This window comes from Hoplias malabaricus, chromosome 10 (assembly GCF_029633855.1).
Source record: "Hoplias malabaricus isolate fHopMal1 chromosome 10, fHopMal1.hap1, whole genome shotgun sequence".
NCBI lineage: Eukaryota > Metazoa > Chordata > Actinopteri > Characiformes > Erythrinidae > Hoplias > Hoplias malabaricus.
In genome coordinates this window covers 41,284,972-41,305,186 of record NC_089809.1, presented here as the reverse complement: position 1 = coordinate 41,305,186, position 20,215 = coordinate 41,284,972, and the positions used below count along the sequence as shown (strand labels likewise).

At 44.1% G+C, this 20,215-nt stretch overlaps 1 protein-coding gene across 1 annotated transcript in view; it reads right to left on the bottom strand.

Moving 5' to 3' along the window:
* Nucleotides 1-1,378: 1,378 nt before the first annotated feature.
* dnah5 (dynein, axonemal, heavy chain 5) overlaps nt 1,379-20,215 on the bottom strand; it is a 165,947-nt gene continuing 147,110 nt past the window's right edge. The window contains exons 74-80 of the mRNA XM_066683026.1: nt 19,173-19,378; nt 18,350-18,553; nt 13,334-13,549; nt 9,569-9,781; nt 7,791-7,943; nt 5,959-6,190; nt 1,379-1,653 (exon numbers count right to left, since the gene is read on the bottom strand). Coding sequence (XP_066539123.1) covers nt 1,502-1,653; nt 5,959-6,190; nt 7,791-7,943; nt 9,569-9,781; nt 13,334-13,549; nt 18,350-18,553; nt 19,173-19,378 — 1,376 coding nt within the window. The 3' untranslated portion in view covers nt 1,379-1,501. The remainder of the gene's footprint in view (nt 1,654-5,958; nt 6,191-7,790; nt 7,944-9,568; nt 9,782-13,333; nt 13,550-18,349; nt 18,554-19,172; nt 19,379-20,215) is intronic.

Below are 20,215 nucleotides of genomic sequence, written 5' to 3'. Positions count from 1 at the left end.
GTTCACAGCACAATGACAGCGGTGACCCTTGTGAATCCCAGCCCTCAATGCTTTTCCATCAGCCTTTTCCAGCTGATATAATACAATAAATGGCCATAGTTCTGTGGACACGTCTGATATTTGTGCTGAAATTAAGGGTATTGTAGGTGTTTTCTGTTCCTCTGCACTTCTAGGAAGACTTTAAACTGGCTGTGAGAACATTTCTGTGAAGAGCTGCTGGTGTTGTGTGAAATATTAGTTCTGAACCAAAAACACCACACCTACTCACCCCAAACTTTGATTGGTGCTCCCTCCATCACTCAGAAGTGCTGATGCTCCACAGCCCAGTTCTGGGCATTTAAGCCCCTCGAGCTGACAGAGTCATTCCTTATAGACAGCATGCTCAGTGCCAAGGGATGGAGGGTTAAAAAGCCCCATGGAATTGGTTAATGGAGCAAATGAAGATGGAGCTCCAGCCGGTAACTCTGGAACGCTGTGTGGTGTTTGTGGTGCACAATTAATCATCCAGTGCCTCACCTCACTAACGCTCTTGAGGATGATTCCTCATCTAATCTTCACAGAAAAGTCTAAAGCCTTTCCAGAAAAGTAGAGATTATTAATGCAGCTAAGGAGGGGGACAAAATCCACTTCGTAGTGTCCCGATCCAGCAACGTTCATTCTCAGAATGAACCATGATGGCATCCAAGGGCATGTCATGCTAAAGAAGCTCCAGAAAGATCTCAGAGCCTCAAATAAAGCCTTATTACACAGTAGAACTGGATGGGGACAACTGCAGAATGTTATACTGTCTTCGATGATGCACTGGGTAAAAGACCAGAACACCAGACGGGTCTGTGTAACATTTCATTGCGAAGTGAGAAAATGGAACATGGAAAACGACTCCTTACACAAGTTTTGATTTAGAAAGAAAACCTCAGGCTGGTGGCAGTGCAAATTGCGTGTTGGATATATTTTTCTACTGTTCTTACTGTATAAGTTCACCAGGATGGCCCAGAATGTGGCATCAAGGAATAGTGTTTATCACTGGAGTTACTCTAGGAAGAGTTGAGTGAAGTGAACTGCAGAGACTTGGCACACCTGCACTTCATCTGCGCTGTTAATTAACAGACTTAGCCCTGCCCTTTCTACTCCATGTTCACATTTTTAGAGAGAGCCCCAGCAGCTGGTGCAGGGCGGCACTGATTTATTCCAATATGGGAAAGCATATGCTGGCTAACAGTAAGCGAACCCACAGCTACACATCTCTTTAAAGAGCGTCTCGGAAATGTGTCTGAAGAGATGATTCCGTTGAAGGATTCAGTGGTAAATAAACAGAACGGTACGCTTGCTGCTACAGAAACATTTATTTAAAAGGGTTTAACTGTCTCTACAAAATGAAGGAAATGAAAAGGATGTTAAGCAGAGAAAGGCCTAGCTGTGGAACAGAAAGTTATAAACGATATACTGTAACCTTTCTGAATCATATAAATACTGTGAGCCCGTAGGATCTTGATTATGGGGATTATTTCACGTCACACAACAGAGCTACACCTCGCAGTATCCAGTACTCAGGAGGCTGACTTGTTTTCAGGTCCACAGCAGCTATGCAGTTCAGATCTGTCCTCACTGGTTTCTTATAAATGGGACAGGAGTAGTGGCGGGAGTCCTTCACACCTGCAAATAACAACAATGCACTTTTAGGGTTGCATATTATCAACTTGTTTTAATCACTTAAAGATGCCTTCTGTAACTTTTGGAGGTCTGGATACATCTCTGGCAGAAAAGTGTAACTACATCCAAAAGGAAGAAGATTGTGTAGCGTAGATTGGGCTTCAAGCCCTTTCCCTGAGCGGATGAATATGAGAAGTGTTATTACGTTGGAAATGGAAACTCAGTCAACATTTGTGAAGAACATGTCTGTAGATATAGTGTGTGAAAACTCTCAAAATGTAACTCAATCAGCCAATCGAGATGGACTTAGAGAACATGTGTAAAAACTTCAATTTTTTAAATGAAAAAGGTGCGAAATGCAGAGGACCTGCGTTAACGTGAGAGCACAAAGACGAGGTTAAACACAGCAAAACAGACAAAGTGAATGCAGAGAAAAAAGAAAACACTGAGTAAAAACTGAGAAAAAAGAGAACCGAGCGAAAATGGCTAAAAAACATAGCTTCTGCTCCTCACTGCTGTGCGCTCAGGGTCTGGGTGAACTGCGAGTGGCTCATTATCATTTAAAGCAACAGGCGAAAAGCTGCTGAAAGCAGGTGTTCTGAAGAGGGCTGATAAGACATGGGGGAGAAGGCTGTTGTGGAGCTATCTACCCAACCCCCAAACAATCTCAGAGGAAGGCTGCCCACTAGTCTGTGTGTTCGTGTTCACTACCCCCAGCCACTAGTGTGTGTTTGTGTGTGTGTTTAAGGCTACTGTTGCCTATGCCCCCAATGGCTGGATGGGCGGGGATCACTTATGCCTCGCCGCTGGCCATTCCCCACCTCCCTGGCAAGATAACAAGGCAGTGAAAATTATTTTGAGCTGGATGGACTGAGGCTGAGTTGAGTCCATGTAACTCCTCTCACTTGATCTGGCTCGTTACCTGTCAGCATCATCCTAATTCCAAGTGAACCACTTGGAAACTGAGAGGTAGATATGAAGACAGCTGGAGAGAGACCTTGCTGATGTCTGGGTTTTAGCGAGTAGGCTGATTAGCTTGAGTTTAATTTAACTGTCCCAGAGTGGCATGGCTATAAAACATCACAATGAGAGTTAGCAGCTAAGCTACGTCCAGGACTGGGTTTAATCGCTGTCTGGGAAACCACCCCCGTATGTGCATCTTTTTTAATTAACCATACATATCCATAGATTATCACATATGTCTCTAATTAGCTCTAAAGTATTTCTGAGAGCTACCGTCAGTCTCCTGCCCCACAGTCTACCTCCATTCCTCCTCAAGGCACACAGACCCAACACTATTGTATAAAATAATAATTAAAAAAAAACTGTGTGACATTTAAATGTTATATTCATTTGTCTGTGTTTCCTGGAACTCGTTCTGAATTAATGTCAATATTTCCACAGCAGCCAGTGTCCAAAGGGTGATTGGATATTACTAGACCTGGTTTTCCCCTCAGTTTTATAGTGCGTTTATGCTCACAGGGAAAGAGCTGCAATCCCTCGGTAGCACTGAAGCTAAACACTGCCACTGGCCTCGGGCTAGGTTTATGTTTTACTACGGGATCCAGCTTCTGAACGAGGCCAGAACCATGAACACAAACTGTACACAAACTGCAAAATTTTCCGTCTTTTACCAGAGGGAGTTTATCAGTTTGATGTCTCTTACATAAATACAATACCAGACAGGCCTAGCTTTGACCACCATCAACTACAAAGCATTTGTCACAGATATATTGTGTAATGGGGATGTCCACAATAGACATCCTTCTCATTAGAAGACCTTGAGACGAATAGGGACCCATGGGTGTTTCAAATAATGGCATAAAATGTGACTATTGTGTTTCATGCAACTTCACATGTGACCTTTCTAATAAAGCGTTTTCCTCAGAATCTGAAAATAGAGACCATAGATTTGAATTCACAGAAAAAAACATACGATTGTCTGGCCAGTCATATTCTGCTGTTTCATTCATTCATTGCCTATAACAATCCAGTTCAGGGTCGTGGTGGGTCCAGAGCCTACACAGAATCATTGATCGCAAGGCAGGAACACACCCTGGAGGGTGAGCCAGTCTTTCACAGGGTGACTACATTCACTCCCATGGAGCCTTTTGAGTCACCAATTCACCTATCAATGTGTGTTTTTGGACCGTGGGAGGAAACCCAATTGGACACGCGGAGAACACACCACACTCTTCACAGACAGTCACCCAGAGGAAACCCACGCAGACACAGGGAGAACACACCACACTCCTCACAGACAGTCACCCAGAGGAAACCCACGCAGACACAGGGAGAACACACCACACTCCTCACAGACAGTCACCCGGAGGAAACCCACACAGACACAGGGAGAACACACCACACTCCTCACAGACAGTCACCCAGAGGAAACCCACGCAGACACAGGGAGAACACACCACACTCCTCACAGACAGTCACCCGGAGGAAACCCACGCAGACACAGAGAGAACACACCAAACACCTCACAGACAGTCACCCGGAGGAAACCCAAGCAGACACAGGGAGAACACACCAACACCTCACAGACAGTCACCCGGAGGAAACCCATGCAGACACAGAGAGAACACACCAAACACCTCACAGACAGTCACCCGGAGGAAACCCACACAGACACAGAGAGAACACACCAAACGCCTCACAGACAGTCACCCGGAGGAAACCCACGCAGACACAGAGAGAACACACCACACTCCTCACAGACAGTCACCCGGAGCGGGACTTGAACCCACAACCTCCAAGTCCCTGGAGGTTCTATCAAATTTCTATCAAACGTCTTGTTTTTGAGCGTGTTGCAAACACAACATTCAATTTTGTGTATATTTACAAAACACAATCAGGTTTTCCCATGAGGAATGGAAATGGGAAATCTGTTCTCTGTAAATTAAATAAACGTTTATTACAAGGAAAAAAATAACACATTTTACAAAATGTCCCAACTTTGTGCAATATTTGTTTGTACTTAAAATATGCTTTTCTTTGATCAAGTAAAATTATTAACTTAACATGAGAAATACTGCACTTCATGATGCTAATCCAGTGTTTAATATCAATGAGTGGTATAAATAATGTAGTAAAATATATTCCAAATGCTCATTAAACTATTTGCATTTGTAAAACAGTGCTTCCTTATCTGCCATTTCCTGGCCGTGCTGGGGACTGACAACTTTCCTGAGACGCAGATATGAAGTTTGTGCTGGGCTTACTGGCATACAACAGCTTTGCTTATAAACTAACACTGGCGTTGGGGCTGCAGTGCAGAAGTAAAAAAGAAAGCCACCGTACTATGTGACTGGGGTAAGTGGCAACCTTTCGACATTTTTTATGGCCAAATGATTCAGGACATGACGGTTCTCTGAAGCAGCTGCAGTGGGGTAGTAGTGCAGGCGTTGGTGAAGCACTGTGGTTGTGAGATCTGCTCTAATGGGGTCCCACCACTTAAATAATGAAGCCTCTCTACATCTTTCCAGCTTAAACTGTGCTCAAAAAGCAGAACTGAGCACTGTGCTTGGAGAGTAGTGCCGCTCCTGTTAATGGATGTGTGGAGGGAGGGGCGGGCTCGGTTTAATGGACGTTTGTGGATTTCTGGCCTATAGATGTGAAAGCTGTTACACTGAGAGTGCTGTAATTGCGGAAAATGTATTAAATTAATAAGGAGCATAAAATGGGGGCAGCTGTGGCCTGGTGGGTAGGGAACTGGGCGTGTGACCTGAAGATTTCCGGTTCAATCCCCAGAGCCGTCAGGTCATGATTGATGTGCCCTTGAGCAAGGCACCTAACCCCCAACTGCTCCTCAGGCGCTGTGGCTAGAGCTGCTCACTGCCCCCTAGTGTTCACTAGTGTGTGTAAATGTGTGTTTCACTGCACGGATTGGGTTAAATGCGAAGAACATATTCCTCTATGTGCAAACACAGAGGCCAATAAAGTGATTCTAATTTTAATCCGAAAATATTTTTACACATTTTTGTAGGCTCTGTGGTCTTAATATAGCTGCCTATAGTGTCCATAGGTGTGAGTGTGTGTTGCCCTGTGAAGGACTGGCGCCCCCTCCAGGGTGTATTCCTGCCTTCCGCCCAATGATTCCAGGTAGGCTCTGGACCCACCGCGACCCTGAACTGGGTTAAAGATAATGAATGAATGAATGACTTACAGAACCAGTGCTGTCAATGTCTCCTGGCCTCAGAGAACTGAGGCATCACTCGATAAGGCCAGCTTTTAGACCACTGCGCCACTCGAGAACCGAGAGTTTGAGAAACTGTTGTAAGTCCCAGGCTCTCCGGCACTCACCATTATTCTCAGCATACATCCGGACCACAGGCATCATCTCAAACAGCACTTTGGGCTTGGAGTCGATGAGTCTGCAGTTGCGTCTGTCCCAGCCGGCGCCCTCCAGGTACAGCCCATACACGTACACTCCTTCCTGTGGCGGCTGAGTGATGTCATCCTTCATCCACCTCGTCACCTCGTTACACAGCACCATCCGGTCCAGAGCCCAGCCTTTGTTCGCTCGGGTGATCTCCTGCACAGACACGGCCGGAGAAGTTCAGGGACTGAGAAATACCTCAACAGAACAGAACAGAACCGCAGGACACAGCAGTGTAGGGAAGAGGGATTTCAGAATGAGAATCACTGAATGAGTGAGTTAGGCAGGAAGTATAGAGGTGAGTATATGAATGTATCTAAATGAGTGAGTATGTACGGAACTGAGAGTAGACTGTCTGTAGGTGAGTGAATGAGTGAGTATGTGAATGAGTGAGTATGTGTATAGGTAAGTGAGTGAATGAGTGAGTATGTGTATAGGTAAGTGACTGAATGAGTGAGTGAGTATGTGTATAGGTAAGTGAGTGAATGAGTGAGTATGTGTATAGGTAAGTGAGTGAATGAGGGAGTGAGTATGTGTATAGGTAAGTAAGTGAATGAGTGAGTGAGTATGTGTATAGGTAAGTGAATGAGTGAGTGAGTATGTGTATAGGTGAATGAGTGAGTATGTGTATAGGTAAGTGAGTGAATGAGTGAGTGAGTATGTGTATAGGTAAGTGACTGAATGAGTGAGTGAGTGAGTGAGTATGTGTATAGGTAAGTGACTGAATGAGTGAGTGAGTATGTGTATAGGTAAGTGAGTGAATGAGTGAGTATGTGCATAGGTAAGTGACTGAATGAGTGAATGAGTGAGTGAGTAAGTGAGTATGTGTATAGGTAAGTGACTGAATGAGTGAGTATGTGTATAGGTAAGTGACTGAATGAGTGAGTGAGTATGTGTATAGGTAAGTGAGTGAATGAGTGAGTGACTGAGTGAGTGAATATGTATGGAACTGAGAGTAGACTATGTGAGTGAATGAATGAGTGAGTGAGTATGTGTATAGGTGAGTGAATGAGTGACTGAGTGAGGTAGGAAGTATACAGGTGAGTATATGAATATCTGAGTGAGTGAGTGAGTATGTACAGAACTGAGAGTAGACTGTGTGTGAGTGAATGAGTGAGTATGTACAGAACTGAGAGTAGACTGTGTGTAAGTGAGTGAATGAGTGAGTATGTACAGAACTGAGAGTAGACTGTGTGTATGTGAGTGAATGAGTGAGTATGTACAGAACTGAGAGTAGACTGTGTGTATGTGAGTGAATGAGTGAGTATGCATATAAACAGCGACGCAACAGACTGGGGCACATTCCACACCCTACAGTCCCCCCCCCCCCCCCCCCCTTCAGTTTCCTTTGATGAAAAAGTTCTCCCACTGAGGAACAGGGGAACACGCTCACAGCAGAATCCTCCCAAACCTTCTCAGAGTTCTCCTCCTCTCTCTTAAGCCATGTTTTGGAGAAGGTCGATGCAAGTCAACATTAAAGAAGATACAAAGTCAATACATTGACTTATGATCCCTGCAGAAATAAATTAAGCCAGTGTTTTTTTTCTGGGCGTGAACATGTGTCCGCAGGGTTAGGAGCGGGCTGAAATATAATCTTATGATCTGTTATGAAACAGTGGTGAAATTTGCTGGAACAGCTGATCCATAAAAGACATCTGACCAGATCGAGACAGGAATTATTAATACAGCAGAGTAAGGTCATTTTTGCAGGCTTTGTGTGTGTGTGTGTGTGTGTGTGTGTTATCTGTGGGTCCACCTGTCTCATTGCTGTCAGAAAGCCCTGTGGATTGAAGAAGCCCGTCATCCAGAAGCAGTTTGGTCGCCCCTCGAAAATCCAGGCCTGAAACTGCCGGTTCCGCTCCAAAAGCTCTGTGAACCAGAAGCCCAGGGTACTGGAGGCCCAGGAGGCCTACATCACACACACACACACACACACACACAAAGTTATTCAAGCAGAAATAGAACTGAAGAGCTCAAATGCAGAGACATGAGAAAGTGTTATGTGCAGTACATACAGACAAGTGAAACATACACACAACACACACACACACACACACACTGTAGTAGACCCTTTTCGTTGTTTTTGTGATTGTGTGTAAATGGCGATGCCTAAAAACCATACTGTTTCAATAGGAATGTGGGTAGAGCCCAGAGTGACCACTGTAAAGCGAGACTACTCTTCCGGCCCCTAGTTAATCAGACTGAGATATCTAAACATCACTGACTCGAGCAGCTTGCACCAAAGAGAAACACAGTGTCTATCGCTTGAACATGCTGTGTCTTGACTTTAATTAAGACCACACTGAACAAAAAGGTGGAATGCACAATTATTCGTGACATTGATCTGCGCTCACTTCGCACAGAACTATGTAAAATAATGAGTCAGTGTGGGATAAGCACAGTGGAACTATGTTTACATTAGTATTATCGACTGAAATGCTGGGACAGTGACTCCTTGTGTTTTTGGGATGGGAGTTTAAAGCGAGAGGAAACCGTTCTATTTTATTGTATTATAATTAGGGATGGCACGATACCACTTTTTTAGGTCCGATACCGATACCGATATTTTACATTTGGGTATCTGCCGATACCGATACTAATCCGATTTTTTTCAAAAGATAATTGCTTTGAAAAAAGTGTTTTCCAGCAGCGTTGTTGTTGATGCGAAACAGTTTTCTTCTTAGCATTCGAGGCCTTGAAAAAGTCCGTGTGCTCCTTTCCGTGGTGTTTCTGTAAGTGTTTAATCAAGTTCGTGGTGTTAAAGTTCCCAACACTGCTAACACCTCGTGAGACAGTAGCACTATACAAATTACACTCGGCGGTTTTGCTGTTTTCTTCGTTGACTGTGAAGTAACTCCACACTGCTGACGTGTTTACAGGCCTCTCACAACAATCGCTCCATCACGTGATGGCTGCCGGTCCTATGCGAAAGTGCTGCATTGGCTTACGGCATGTTTGCAATTTTTTTTTTTTTATATTTAATGGATCGGAATGCATTTTTTGTTCTTTTCCGATATCAGATCCAGCAATTTAGGCCTGAATCGGACTGATACCGGTACTGAATATCGGATCGGCGCATCCCTAATCATAATATCTCATTATACTTTATATTAAATATGAATCACAGAGTAAAAGTTTCAGGGAGAGCTTTAGCATCAGACAGATGCTTTAATAGAGAACATTTAGGCTACAGCACAGCTCAGGACCCAAGTGATAGGAATTTAATGCCTTAATTATGAGCAATTAGCACGCATTATTCATTATTCATACAGCAGGCATATGACCATGTAACTTCACGACACGCGCTGGGGCTGTGGAGGTTCACAGGAACTCTGAACGCAGGTTATGGAAGTCTGGGAAGTTAACAAAGAGCGGCAGAGTGGCCCAGGCCCCAAACACACTCTCAGAGCTGTAGCTTATCAGGCTTTATTCCAGCTCTCACACCAACCTCTAAAGTCACGGACTTACAGAATGTAGAATAATAGATCGTCAATGGGTGGGGGGAGGGGGGGGGGTAACAGAACAGACTCTGACCTTTTTCCAGCGGGCAGGGATACGGGCGTCGTACATACAGTCCAGCGCATCTCGCAGGTTCTCGCTCATGACAATGGTGCCGTCGATGGCCAGCTTCAGGTCCGTGAGCGTGCTCCTCACCAGAGACAACACACGCTGCATGCGGTCAATCTCCTGCCTCAGGAAGATGTTCATGGGTTGCAGGGGACCCATTTTCAGCAGTCTGTCCCTCACCTACACACACACACACGCACACTTTTGTGCTTAGCTAAAATTGCATTTTGATCAGCGCTGTTTGATGAACAGGCTCCATTCAGTTTGGTTTTAAATAAGAAAAGGATGAACATGTTTATGTCTCTTTCCATGGTTTCTTTTCATTTTCTCTCAGTTCTCTTTTATATCTCCTTCATGGTTTCTCTTTCTCTCTTCCTTCACTTTCAGGTGTTCTTTATTGTTCTCTTTCCTCCTACTTTGTGGGCTCCTTCTCTGCTTTCTTGGTCACTTCTTTTATTTGCCATTCTCTCTCCTTTATTTGTCTCTCTGTTTCGCTCTCTCCTTTGTATTCTCTCTCTCTGTCTGTCCCTGTCTCCCTCCTCTCTCTGTCTGTCTCTCTCCTCTGTCTGTCTCTCTTTCTCTCTCTGTCTGTCTCTCTCCTCTCTCTTTCTCTCTGTCTGTCTCTCTCCTCTCTCTTTCTCTCTCTCTCCTCTCTTTCTCTCTCCTGTCTCTTTCTCTCTCTTTGTCTGTCTCTTTCTCTGTCTGTCTCTCTCCTCTCTCTCTGTCTGTCTCTCTCCTCTCTCTTTCTCTCTGTCTGTCTCTCTCCTCTCTCTTTCTCTGTCTGTTTCTCTCCTCTCTCTCTCTGTCTGTCTCTCTCCTCTCTCTTTCTCTCTATCCTCATTCATCATGTGACACCATCCAGTGCCTAAACATCTTGCATCAGAACACAATGTCATTGATTTTCTCGTGGCTAAATGCCATCAAATCCTCACAGCATCACATTTTCAAATATTTTTAAAAACAGTTCCAGAACAATAGAGCTCTGTACTTCAGAAGAAACGCTGGACCAAAAAGGTGCGCTCGAGCTTTTGGCCACACAACAGACAAACCTCAGTCTACGACTGTAATATTTCCTGAAAAAAAAAAAAAAAAACAGATAAAGATGGGCTTTGTAAAGTGACCCTCATCAGATTGAAACTGTTTTGATGACTGAGGGGAAAATGCCTGTCTGTTTTCCACTGCAGAATGACCACAATAATAAAGAGAGAGAAGTGGCCAGCACCTTCCATTACTGCTTTCTTCAGAACTAAGCTAATAACAGGAAACAGCTGCCAATTACTGCCTGCTTGTGTCCTAAGCACCTGTAGTTAGACATGAAAAGCCTTAAATGTTCAGTGCAGCATTCGAAAGAAAGTGTGCAGCTAATGCAGGCACTAGTTAGAGCACAGTTTTATATATGATTCTCACTTTCAGGTCCTTAAAATAAAGCTGCGACATTCTTTTCAATTTAATAATTTAGATTATAAACTTTAAAGGGGACACTATAATATATTATTAATAAAAAATCCCTTCTGGGTATGTGCTCATTAGTTTGAGGATCTGGACCTCGCCAACACACAAACTGCGACAAGACCAAACAGTCAGTGGTTTGAGGGCTGCCGTAGTCATTAAACAAGAGATAAAACAAGCAGCTCTGATTCTGCTCCGCTACTGACGTAAAGACTTAAGTGAGGGGGCGGGGCCATCCTAGAGTCTCTCCAATCACAGTACTGGATTACTGGAGTACTACACAGTTTTATGTGAGAGTGCAAAAACAAAGCTAAACCGACAGAATAAGTGCGGAGAAATAAGAGCACTGCGTAAAAACAGAGAGTGTAAAAATCATCGCTCCTCATCGCTGTGGTCATTAAAGAGGAATCTGGATAATCTACTTAAACACTTCAAACTCAAGAGGCAAATTAAACAACTAAGATGGTTTTCCTACGACCCAGAATTCCAACTCAGAGTGCTGGACCAATGATTTAAGTCTTAGACTCAAAGGGCTGTCAACTTACTGTGTGTATATATATATATATATATATATATATATATATATATATATATATATATATATATATATATATATATATATATATATATATGTGTGTGTGTGTGTGTGTGTGTGTGCAGCACCTGAAACTACGGATACTGGAAGCCTGTGCTAGCATTTCTCCTGTGGTGTTGCTGGCAGTGTGTGAAGAGTGGGAGAAGAGGGTTACATTGACAATCCAACACAATGGGCAGCACTTTGAACACATTTTATAAGCGGTCAGAAACAAATAACTCATGAAAGAATAAAGTTATGTACAAACCAAACACACCATTGTTTTTCTTGTGAAATTCCCAATAAGTTTGATGTGTCACATGACCCTCTTCCCATTGAAAAAACAAGTTGGATCCAAAATGGCCACCACAGTCACCACTCATCTTGAAAAGTTTTCCCCCTCCCATCTACTAATGTGCCACAAACAGGAAGTTAATATCACCAACCATTCCCATTTTATTAAGGTGTATCCATATAAATGGCCCACCCTGAGTATACATACACACACACACACACACTAAGGGGAAGTTATTTTCTTTCCAACATTTAAAAAAATAATTGTGGCTTAACCAACCAAGATTTTTTTCTGATATCTACAACTTCCACTTTATTATTGGAGATTCCAACTCTCAGAGGGAAGAGAACTCCATTATTCATTGTGTAGTGCTGTATACGCTAAGAGCACCAACAATATATTGTCATCCTTATACCAAGGAATAATGAATTCAAATAGTGTGTCGACTGAATATGTTCGAGATGTCTGGGGAAGAGAACTTAATATTAATATACCTCATCAGACCTGGAGGAACATGTGGAAAAACACGAATTACAACTACAAGCTCTAAGATGTGGCGGGAATTTTGTTGGAAAATTTTAATTCGATTCTTTATCACGCCCAAATTCAAATCGATGCAGTGTAATATACCCCAGCCGTGCTGGAGACATTGTGGTACCATTAATGTTGGACAGACTCGTATATTTTGGGACTGTTGGGGCTTATATTAGTGATGTTTTACAATATGAGAGTTCTATACTCGGGAAACATACCAGACAATATAGAAGGTAGAGATAGATGTTTATTGGTTGTAAATAGGTGTTGTTAGCAGCCAGTAAGAAGGCAATTACATAAAAATGGCTCCAAATGGACCCCCCAACAGTCAAAGAGTGGAAAGATATTGTCCATGCAATATATAGAATGGAAAGCTTCATTGAAAAAAATACTTTTGAAGAGAGATTGGAGAAATTGCTACTTTATACCCATACTCAACTAAAGGTACGGCAGATTTGTCTTGTATTATATTTTATTTTATCTCTTGATTTATGAAAATTACGATGAATCCTAATAGGTGGCTGTGAAGCAGTGGTACAGTCATGCATCCAGAACTATTCATGCATCATCAGTACCTGGCTTCATATACTATACTCTCTGAATGCCATCACATCCTCACAGTACTGTTTCTGTATCTACCCTACAGCCTTCCACAAAGAACAGCTGCTCTTACAGCGACAACGTGGGGACAAAGCTTGTCTAATGAAGTAACACTGGGTGAACAAGTGTCTACGACTCAGTGATTATGTCTACAATTCACTTCCTGTGTCTACAACTCAGTAGTTATTGTGTCTTGCTTTTTCTGGATTCAAACATGTGCCTACCACTACGTTTAAGCCCTGAATACTGCACTCCAACTACAATATCCAGGACCCCTCACCTCAAAAGGCACATAGTCTGGTGGTAATTTCTCCAGCATGTCGTCTGCCAGCCGGCTCACCGCCGCTTCCCGGGTCTCCCCGCCTCCACTGGAGCTGTCCTTGGGCTGGATGCTGAGGATGGTGTCCAGGACGTCCTTGGCCAGCTTGCTCTGGTAGGTGATGTCGGCGTTGGGGTGGAGGCCAAACACCTCTGGAGTATCATATGCTGGAAGACCCTGTGGGTGGACAGCAGGCCCGAGACAACACAGGTTCATTTAGCTTTATTAATCCGCTGAGCACAATTAGCATTTTAATGGTGTGTGTTCAAGAGAAGACATCTGATCCTGCTCAACTTCTGACATCAAGTGCAATGAAAACGTTAAAGGTTAAACGCAGCAAAACAGACTCAAGAACTCAGAGAAATAAGAGCTCTGAGTAAAAACTGTGAATATAAGAACTAAATCAACAGAAAACTGCGTGAAAACGGCTATAAACCAGAGCGTCTGCGCCTCACTCCTCACTGCTGTGCGCTCGGGGTCGGGGTGAACAGCGAGCGGCTCATTATCATTTAAAGGAACAGGCGCTGAAAGGGACCACAGGGCTGTTTAGACAGGGGGAGAACACTGCTGTGGGGCTTGATTCTTGAGGCATTTTGATCAAATAATGTGCCCTTTAGAATGTATGCTGTTTATAATGCACATTGCAGCACTTCAGAAGCGGTTGGTGTAGAGTAGTAGGTAATAACCACTGCCATCCATACAGAGCACTAGTGTTTAACTCCACACCACACCAATAAGAGTCCTTGGGCAAGACTCCTAAAGCTACATGAGCCTCTGTAAGATGATTGAGATGCTTATATAAGAGCGTCCTCCAAATCCCAGAAATGTAAATGTAGAAATAGGCTCCACACAATTCATACAACACTGGATTTTTTCACTGTGAAATGTATTTATGTGCAAAATATTTAACGTGTTATAAAAGCAGTAAGCCTCTCAAGGCCTTGTGTTTCATCACCTCACTACTCTAAGCTGTTTCTGCCCGTTGCTGGTGTGTCATTGAAGATCGTAAAGGAACCCCTGAACAGTCTAATGATTTCTCAAGGACGATGGCTGCCATCAAAAGAACCAAGAAAAACAGACATCCTTCAGTGATGTAACGGCTGAGAAACAGCCTTCCTCAGCTGCTTCAATCGCTTTGAAACACAGTGTGTTACACAGAACCACAGACCCGACCTGCCACAGCACTGAAATGTCCTCCTTGTTTCTAAACTCACTGTACATTTTATTAGCTCCACTGACCATACAGCACTGTGTAAAAGTATTAGACACTTCAGATTACTACTATTAAAATTATTGATATTCTCAATAAGTGTGGGGCTTGAATAAAGTTATATATTCATTCATTCATCCATCCATTATCTGTAACCCTGATCCAGTTCAAGGTCGCGGTGGGTCCAGAGCCTACCTGGAATCATTGGGCGCAAGGCGGGAATACACCCTGGAGGGGGCGCCAGTTCTTCACAGGGCAACACACAAACACACACACACACACACACACACACATTCACACCTACGGACACTTTTTTTTTTTTTTTTTGAGTCGCCAATCTACCTACCAACGTGTGTTTTTAGACTGTGGGAGGAAACCAGAGCACCCGGAGGAAACCCACGCAAACACACTAACTCCTCACAGACAGTCACCCGGAGGAAACCCACGCAGACACAGAGAGAACACACTAACTGCTCACAGACAGTCACCCGGAGGAAACCCACGCAGACACAGGGACAACACACCACACTCCTCACAGACAGTCACCCGGAAGAAACCCACACAGACACAGGGAGAACACACTAACTCCTCACAGACATTCACCCGGAGGAAACCCACGCAGACACAGGGAGAACACACCACACTCCTCACAGACAGTCACCCAGAGCGGGAATCGAAATCCACAAAGTTGGTTTCCAGAGATTCTCCTTAATCAGCAGCTTACGGGGGGATATTTGGAAAGTGTTAAACTAACACATTCACACATATATCATTTATAAATAAACTCACACTGCTCAGATAAACAGCTTTTTAAATCTCATTTTCTTAAGTGCACAATACTCTGCAGGGGCCCTTTGTAATTCTACTGTGACAGAATTATCTGTGAATTATCATCCTCTAGTGCAGGGGACCACGGTCCGGGTCTGGACCCAGACTCTGTCCTAGCCGGACCTAGACCTGTAACTGATAAACTAAGAGCTGTTTCATTTTAAACAGAGTGTTTGTTATAAATGGTGTGACTCATGTGTGGCTCCAGTAAAATCACACACTAATCACATTTGTTTCTGCGTATCACACGTGAAGCCAGTCAGATCTGTGCTGTGATTAGTGCTGTGACTCGAATGAGTGACACACACAGGGCAGGGCTCCAAACACCTCTGTCCTGGGGACAGTAAAAATAGGCTAAAAAAACGTGATAAAAGTTCTTTTGGGACACTTTCAGGACGACAGTGTTGTGTGAGGTAAAATAAGTAAATTCAATAAGAAACGAACGATTACCGGTTGAAATTCTCCTAACACTGAATGTGGAATCTGTTTATGGAAAAAGACCCGCCCTTCAGCAATAAGAGCCAATCAGATCACCAGTTGTGGAAAAGCAGTAAAGTCAACTGCAACTACAAAAGACATTAGGGATTTTATTTCAAATTCATTGTTTTATTTGTAATTTTTACTTGAGACTGGCCACAGACATTTTATTTAGAGGATTTATTATTTATAATTATTTATAAATCTTGCTGAAATATGTTAAAATGTAAACTGATTTGACATTCATTTGTTAACTACGTAAAATATTGCCACAATATACAGGACATGGCACTGATCAGAATGCAAGCTATACATTGTGTTCCAGACCTCGGCTTGAGGATTTTTTCTCTAACAGGACCTTAATTAATTTGAATGGATTACCCCTGCTGTGGTGTTTCAGCGGTGATCAGGGGACGCAGAGTGACTCATGGAGTAACGAGGGGAAGTTCACACGTTGTGACTGAGATGCAGCTCGTATAAAATGAGGCAATGATGTGAGATTACTGTGGTTTAAAGAAGATTGGTTTAGTTTTCTGTGCTGACACCCAGGGCCTAATCTAATTCAATGGTACGATTACAATAATGCGTAGCCCCTTTTCATTTTGGGTAAAGCGAGAGAGTTCACGACTGATGCGAATGACTCTGAAAATACATTCTATTTATTCATTCTCAAAATAAATATTAATAAATAGAAATATTAACAAATATCTATTATCTATGTAGAAAGTACATGGTCATAATGTTTTGACTGATCAATGTGTGTGTGTGTGTGTGTGCGTGTGTATGGTTGCCTCTCACTGGTGGCGATAAGCTCATGGTGTGAGACAGACTAAACAATGAGCCGGCACAGTATGATTAGTGTGAGTGTGATTGAGTGAGCGAGAGAGAGAGAGAGAGAGAGAGAGAGAGAGAGAGAGAGAGAGAGAGCCTGCTGTGTACCCAGGCTGAAACCATCCATCACAATGAGATGTAAGTGAATTAAAAGCAGCCCATCTCTGCTCCCATCTCAAAGTAATGGGGGGTGGGGGGTGGGGGGTGTTCACCTGCTGCAGCCCATCAACAGGAAAACATTCTCATTTACTCTGTGTGATGTGAGACAATATTCCAGGACCTCAGAACGTTCATGTCTTACATAAAATTACTAAAATGACTAATTACTATTAAAATTCCTTCTAGCTCAAGCCCAGGGTCTCAGATTCCCCACCCTCCCTTCCCCCCCAACACACACACACTCCTCCAGTCTCCGTTCATACTACCATCAAGCTACCATCTGACACTCTCACCCAGTCACTTACACACTCACCCTGTCACTCACAGGCACACGCACACACACACGCACCTTTGGGCAGTTTCATACACTCACCCAGTCACTCACTCCTGTGGACAGTTTCATACACTCACCCTGTCACTCACAGGCACACACACACACACCTGTGGACAGTTTCATACACTCACACTGTCACTCACACACTCACACCTGTGGACAGACTCACACCTGTGGACAGTCTCACACACTCACACCTGTGGACAGTCTCACACACTCACCCTGTCACTCACACACTCACAACTGTGAACAGTCTCACACACTCACCCTGTCACTCACACACTCACACCTGTGGACAGTCTCACACACTCACCCTGTCACTCACACACTCACACCTGTGGACAGTCTCACACACTCACCCTGTCACTCACACACTCACACCTGTGGACAGTCTCACACACTCACCCAGTCACTCACACACTCACAACTGTGAACAGTCTCACACACTCACCCAGTCACTCACACACTCACAACTGTGAACAGTCTCACACACTCACCCTGTCACTCACACACTCACACCTGTGGACAGTCTCACACACTCACCCTGTCACTCACACACTCACACCTGTGGACAGTCTCACACACTCACCCTGTCACTCACACATTCACACCTGTGGACAGTCTCACACACTCACACCTGTGGACAGTCTCACACACTCACCCTGTCACTCACACACTCACACCTGTGGACAGTCTCACACACTCACACCTGTGGACAGTCTCACACACTCACCCTGTCACTCACACACTCACACCTGTGGACAGTCTCACACACTCACACCTGTGGACAGTCTCACACACTCACACCTGTGAACAGTCTCACACACTCACCCTGTCACTCACACACTCACACCAGTGGACAGTCTCACACACTCACCCTGTCACTCACACACTCACACCTGTGGACAGTCTCACACACACACACCTGTGGACAGTTTCCCATAAATAATAAAAATATTTTAATAAAGCATAATTAAAAGAGTAGAGGAGCACTGGACATGAAAGGCAGTAGACTAATGTATGTGTAACTAATAACAGAAAGCTGAACCCTGTCTGTGTTGTTATCTGCTGTAAAAGATGAACGTGTGATTTAGCCTCAGTGAGGTGTTGGCTGTGTGCTGAAGTCAGCATCTCTAACCTGAATGTAGTGCAGGTACTGCTCCACGCTGCTGCACCTGGGAACGCTGTAGCCCTTGTAGAAGTGGAAATCAGGGCTGAACATGTTCTCACTGAACCAGACCTTGGCAAAGGTGTTCAACAGGCGTTTGTCGTAGTCGTCTGTCACTCTGCCACCGTACTGAATCTCACCGATCATGTAGCGGACAGTGCTCCACGACACTCCCTGAGTAAAGACAACCACCACTTAACAGCAGCACTGCAAGAACCGGGCCAAATAAGACCGGACCATTTCAGCCCAGGACGTGTCCTTCGACACAAACCCCAGCCCACGGCCGTGTACTGTCTCTGTGATAAGTTCGGTCATAAGTTTGAAGACCTCTGATCAAATGCCACTGAGATTTTCATGGAAAAAAGTCTGCAGATTTTAACACATTGTTAGTGTTTACCAGCTGAATTTACCATTCATTTATTCATTCATTCATCTTCTAAAACCGACTCCTGTTTAGGGTTGCGGTGGAATCATTACAGTAAAGCACCATGCACATCGCATGGATCCGACACAGCAGTGCTGCCGGAGTTTTAACACCCCTGGGTATCACTGCTGGACTGGGAATAGTCCACCGACCAAAAACATCCAGCCGACAGCGTCCTGTGTCACTGATGAAGGACTAGAGGACGACCACCGTCCTCAATTAGCTTCAACGATCATTAAAAATATGGAGTAGTATAATGAAGATTGTTCACGTTTAAATTTTAAAATGCGATTTGATCAGGTGCACCCAAACTTTTGAATATGACTGGGAGTTCACAACCCAGCTCGAGCATGTTGTTAATTCTCTTACTCTCTTGATGTCCATATCATCCAAGTGGTTCTGCACGAACTGGACAGTGGCGTTGAAGTCGGCCTGGTTGAACTCGTAGGGGATACTCCAGCCCAGTGGACCGTACTTACGCCTCTCCTGGACAGTGGAGTGAAGGAAGGCCACGCTGTAGAGCATCGGCTTCCACTGCACCATATTACTCACATCCAGCAAGTCCTGACTTATCCCTGAGAGAGAGAGAGTGATAAAATATGAGGAGAGGGCTGTACGTGTTTGATTGACAGTTGGGAAACGTTTGGCATTTCAGTCGGTTGACTTTGGACCTCTTGTTAACGGGAACTCTTGGTGGTCTCTGAGCACAGATGTCGTTTGGTAAATTTGAAGAGATTCTGCAGCTGACTGAGCTGAGCCCCCATGAGAAGTGGAGCCCCCAACAGAGCTGTAGTCTTCATCACTGCACTAAAGACGCTCATCATTTACTGTCCCCAGACGAGAGCCTCTACCAATAAACATTCATTTATTCTGCCACCGGGGAAACTCTGCCTGAAACAAATTTATTTACGCCTAATTTACACTGCCACATTTGCTGCGAAACTTTTTACTCTCAGACTGACCTCAGTGAAGCCAAACCCCACTCCAACCTACGCTCCCTCATGGCTACGACTCCTTAACCCTTAGATGGTGCAGTTATTCCAGACAGTAACACAAACATGGTGCAATTCAGGGGCATCACTAACAAGTGATGCATTTGCTAGTGAGTCTTTGGGAACATCCACCAAAGTGTCTGAATATAATCAGCTTTATAAAAAACTAATAATTTTGCATATAACTGCCTTAAAGGGAACTTATTCTCTCCTTTCCCACAAATGAACACAGTTCTGGGTCTTAATGAAATGTCTGTGACCTATCGTGGCCTTTAACCTCGTCTGTAAGAAGCAGAAAAGTATCAGAACAGCTTTATCCCATGTTTTCTGATTAGGCTGTCCACAGAAAACTGACTTGGGGGGGTCTTGTCACATAGTGGGTGAGCCTGTAAGAGGTCTGCCTGGGGCTGGGGCGAGGCT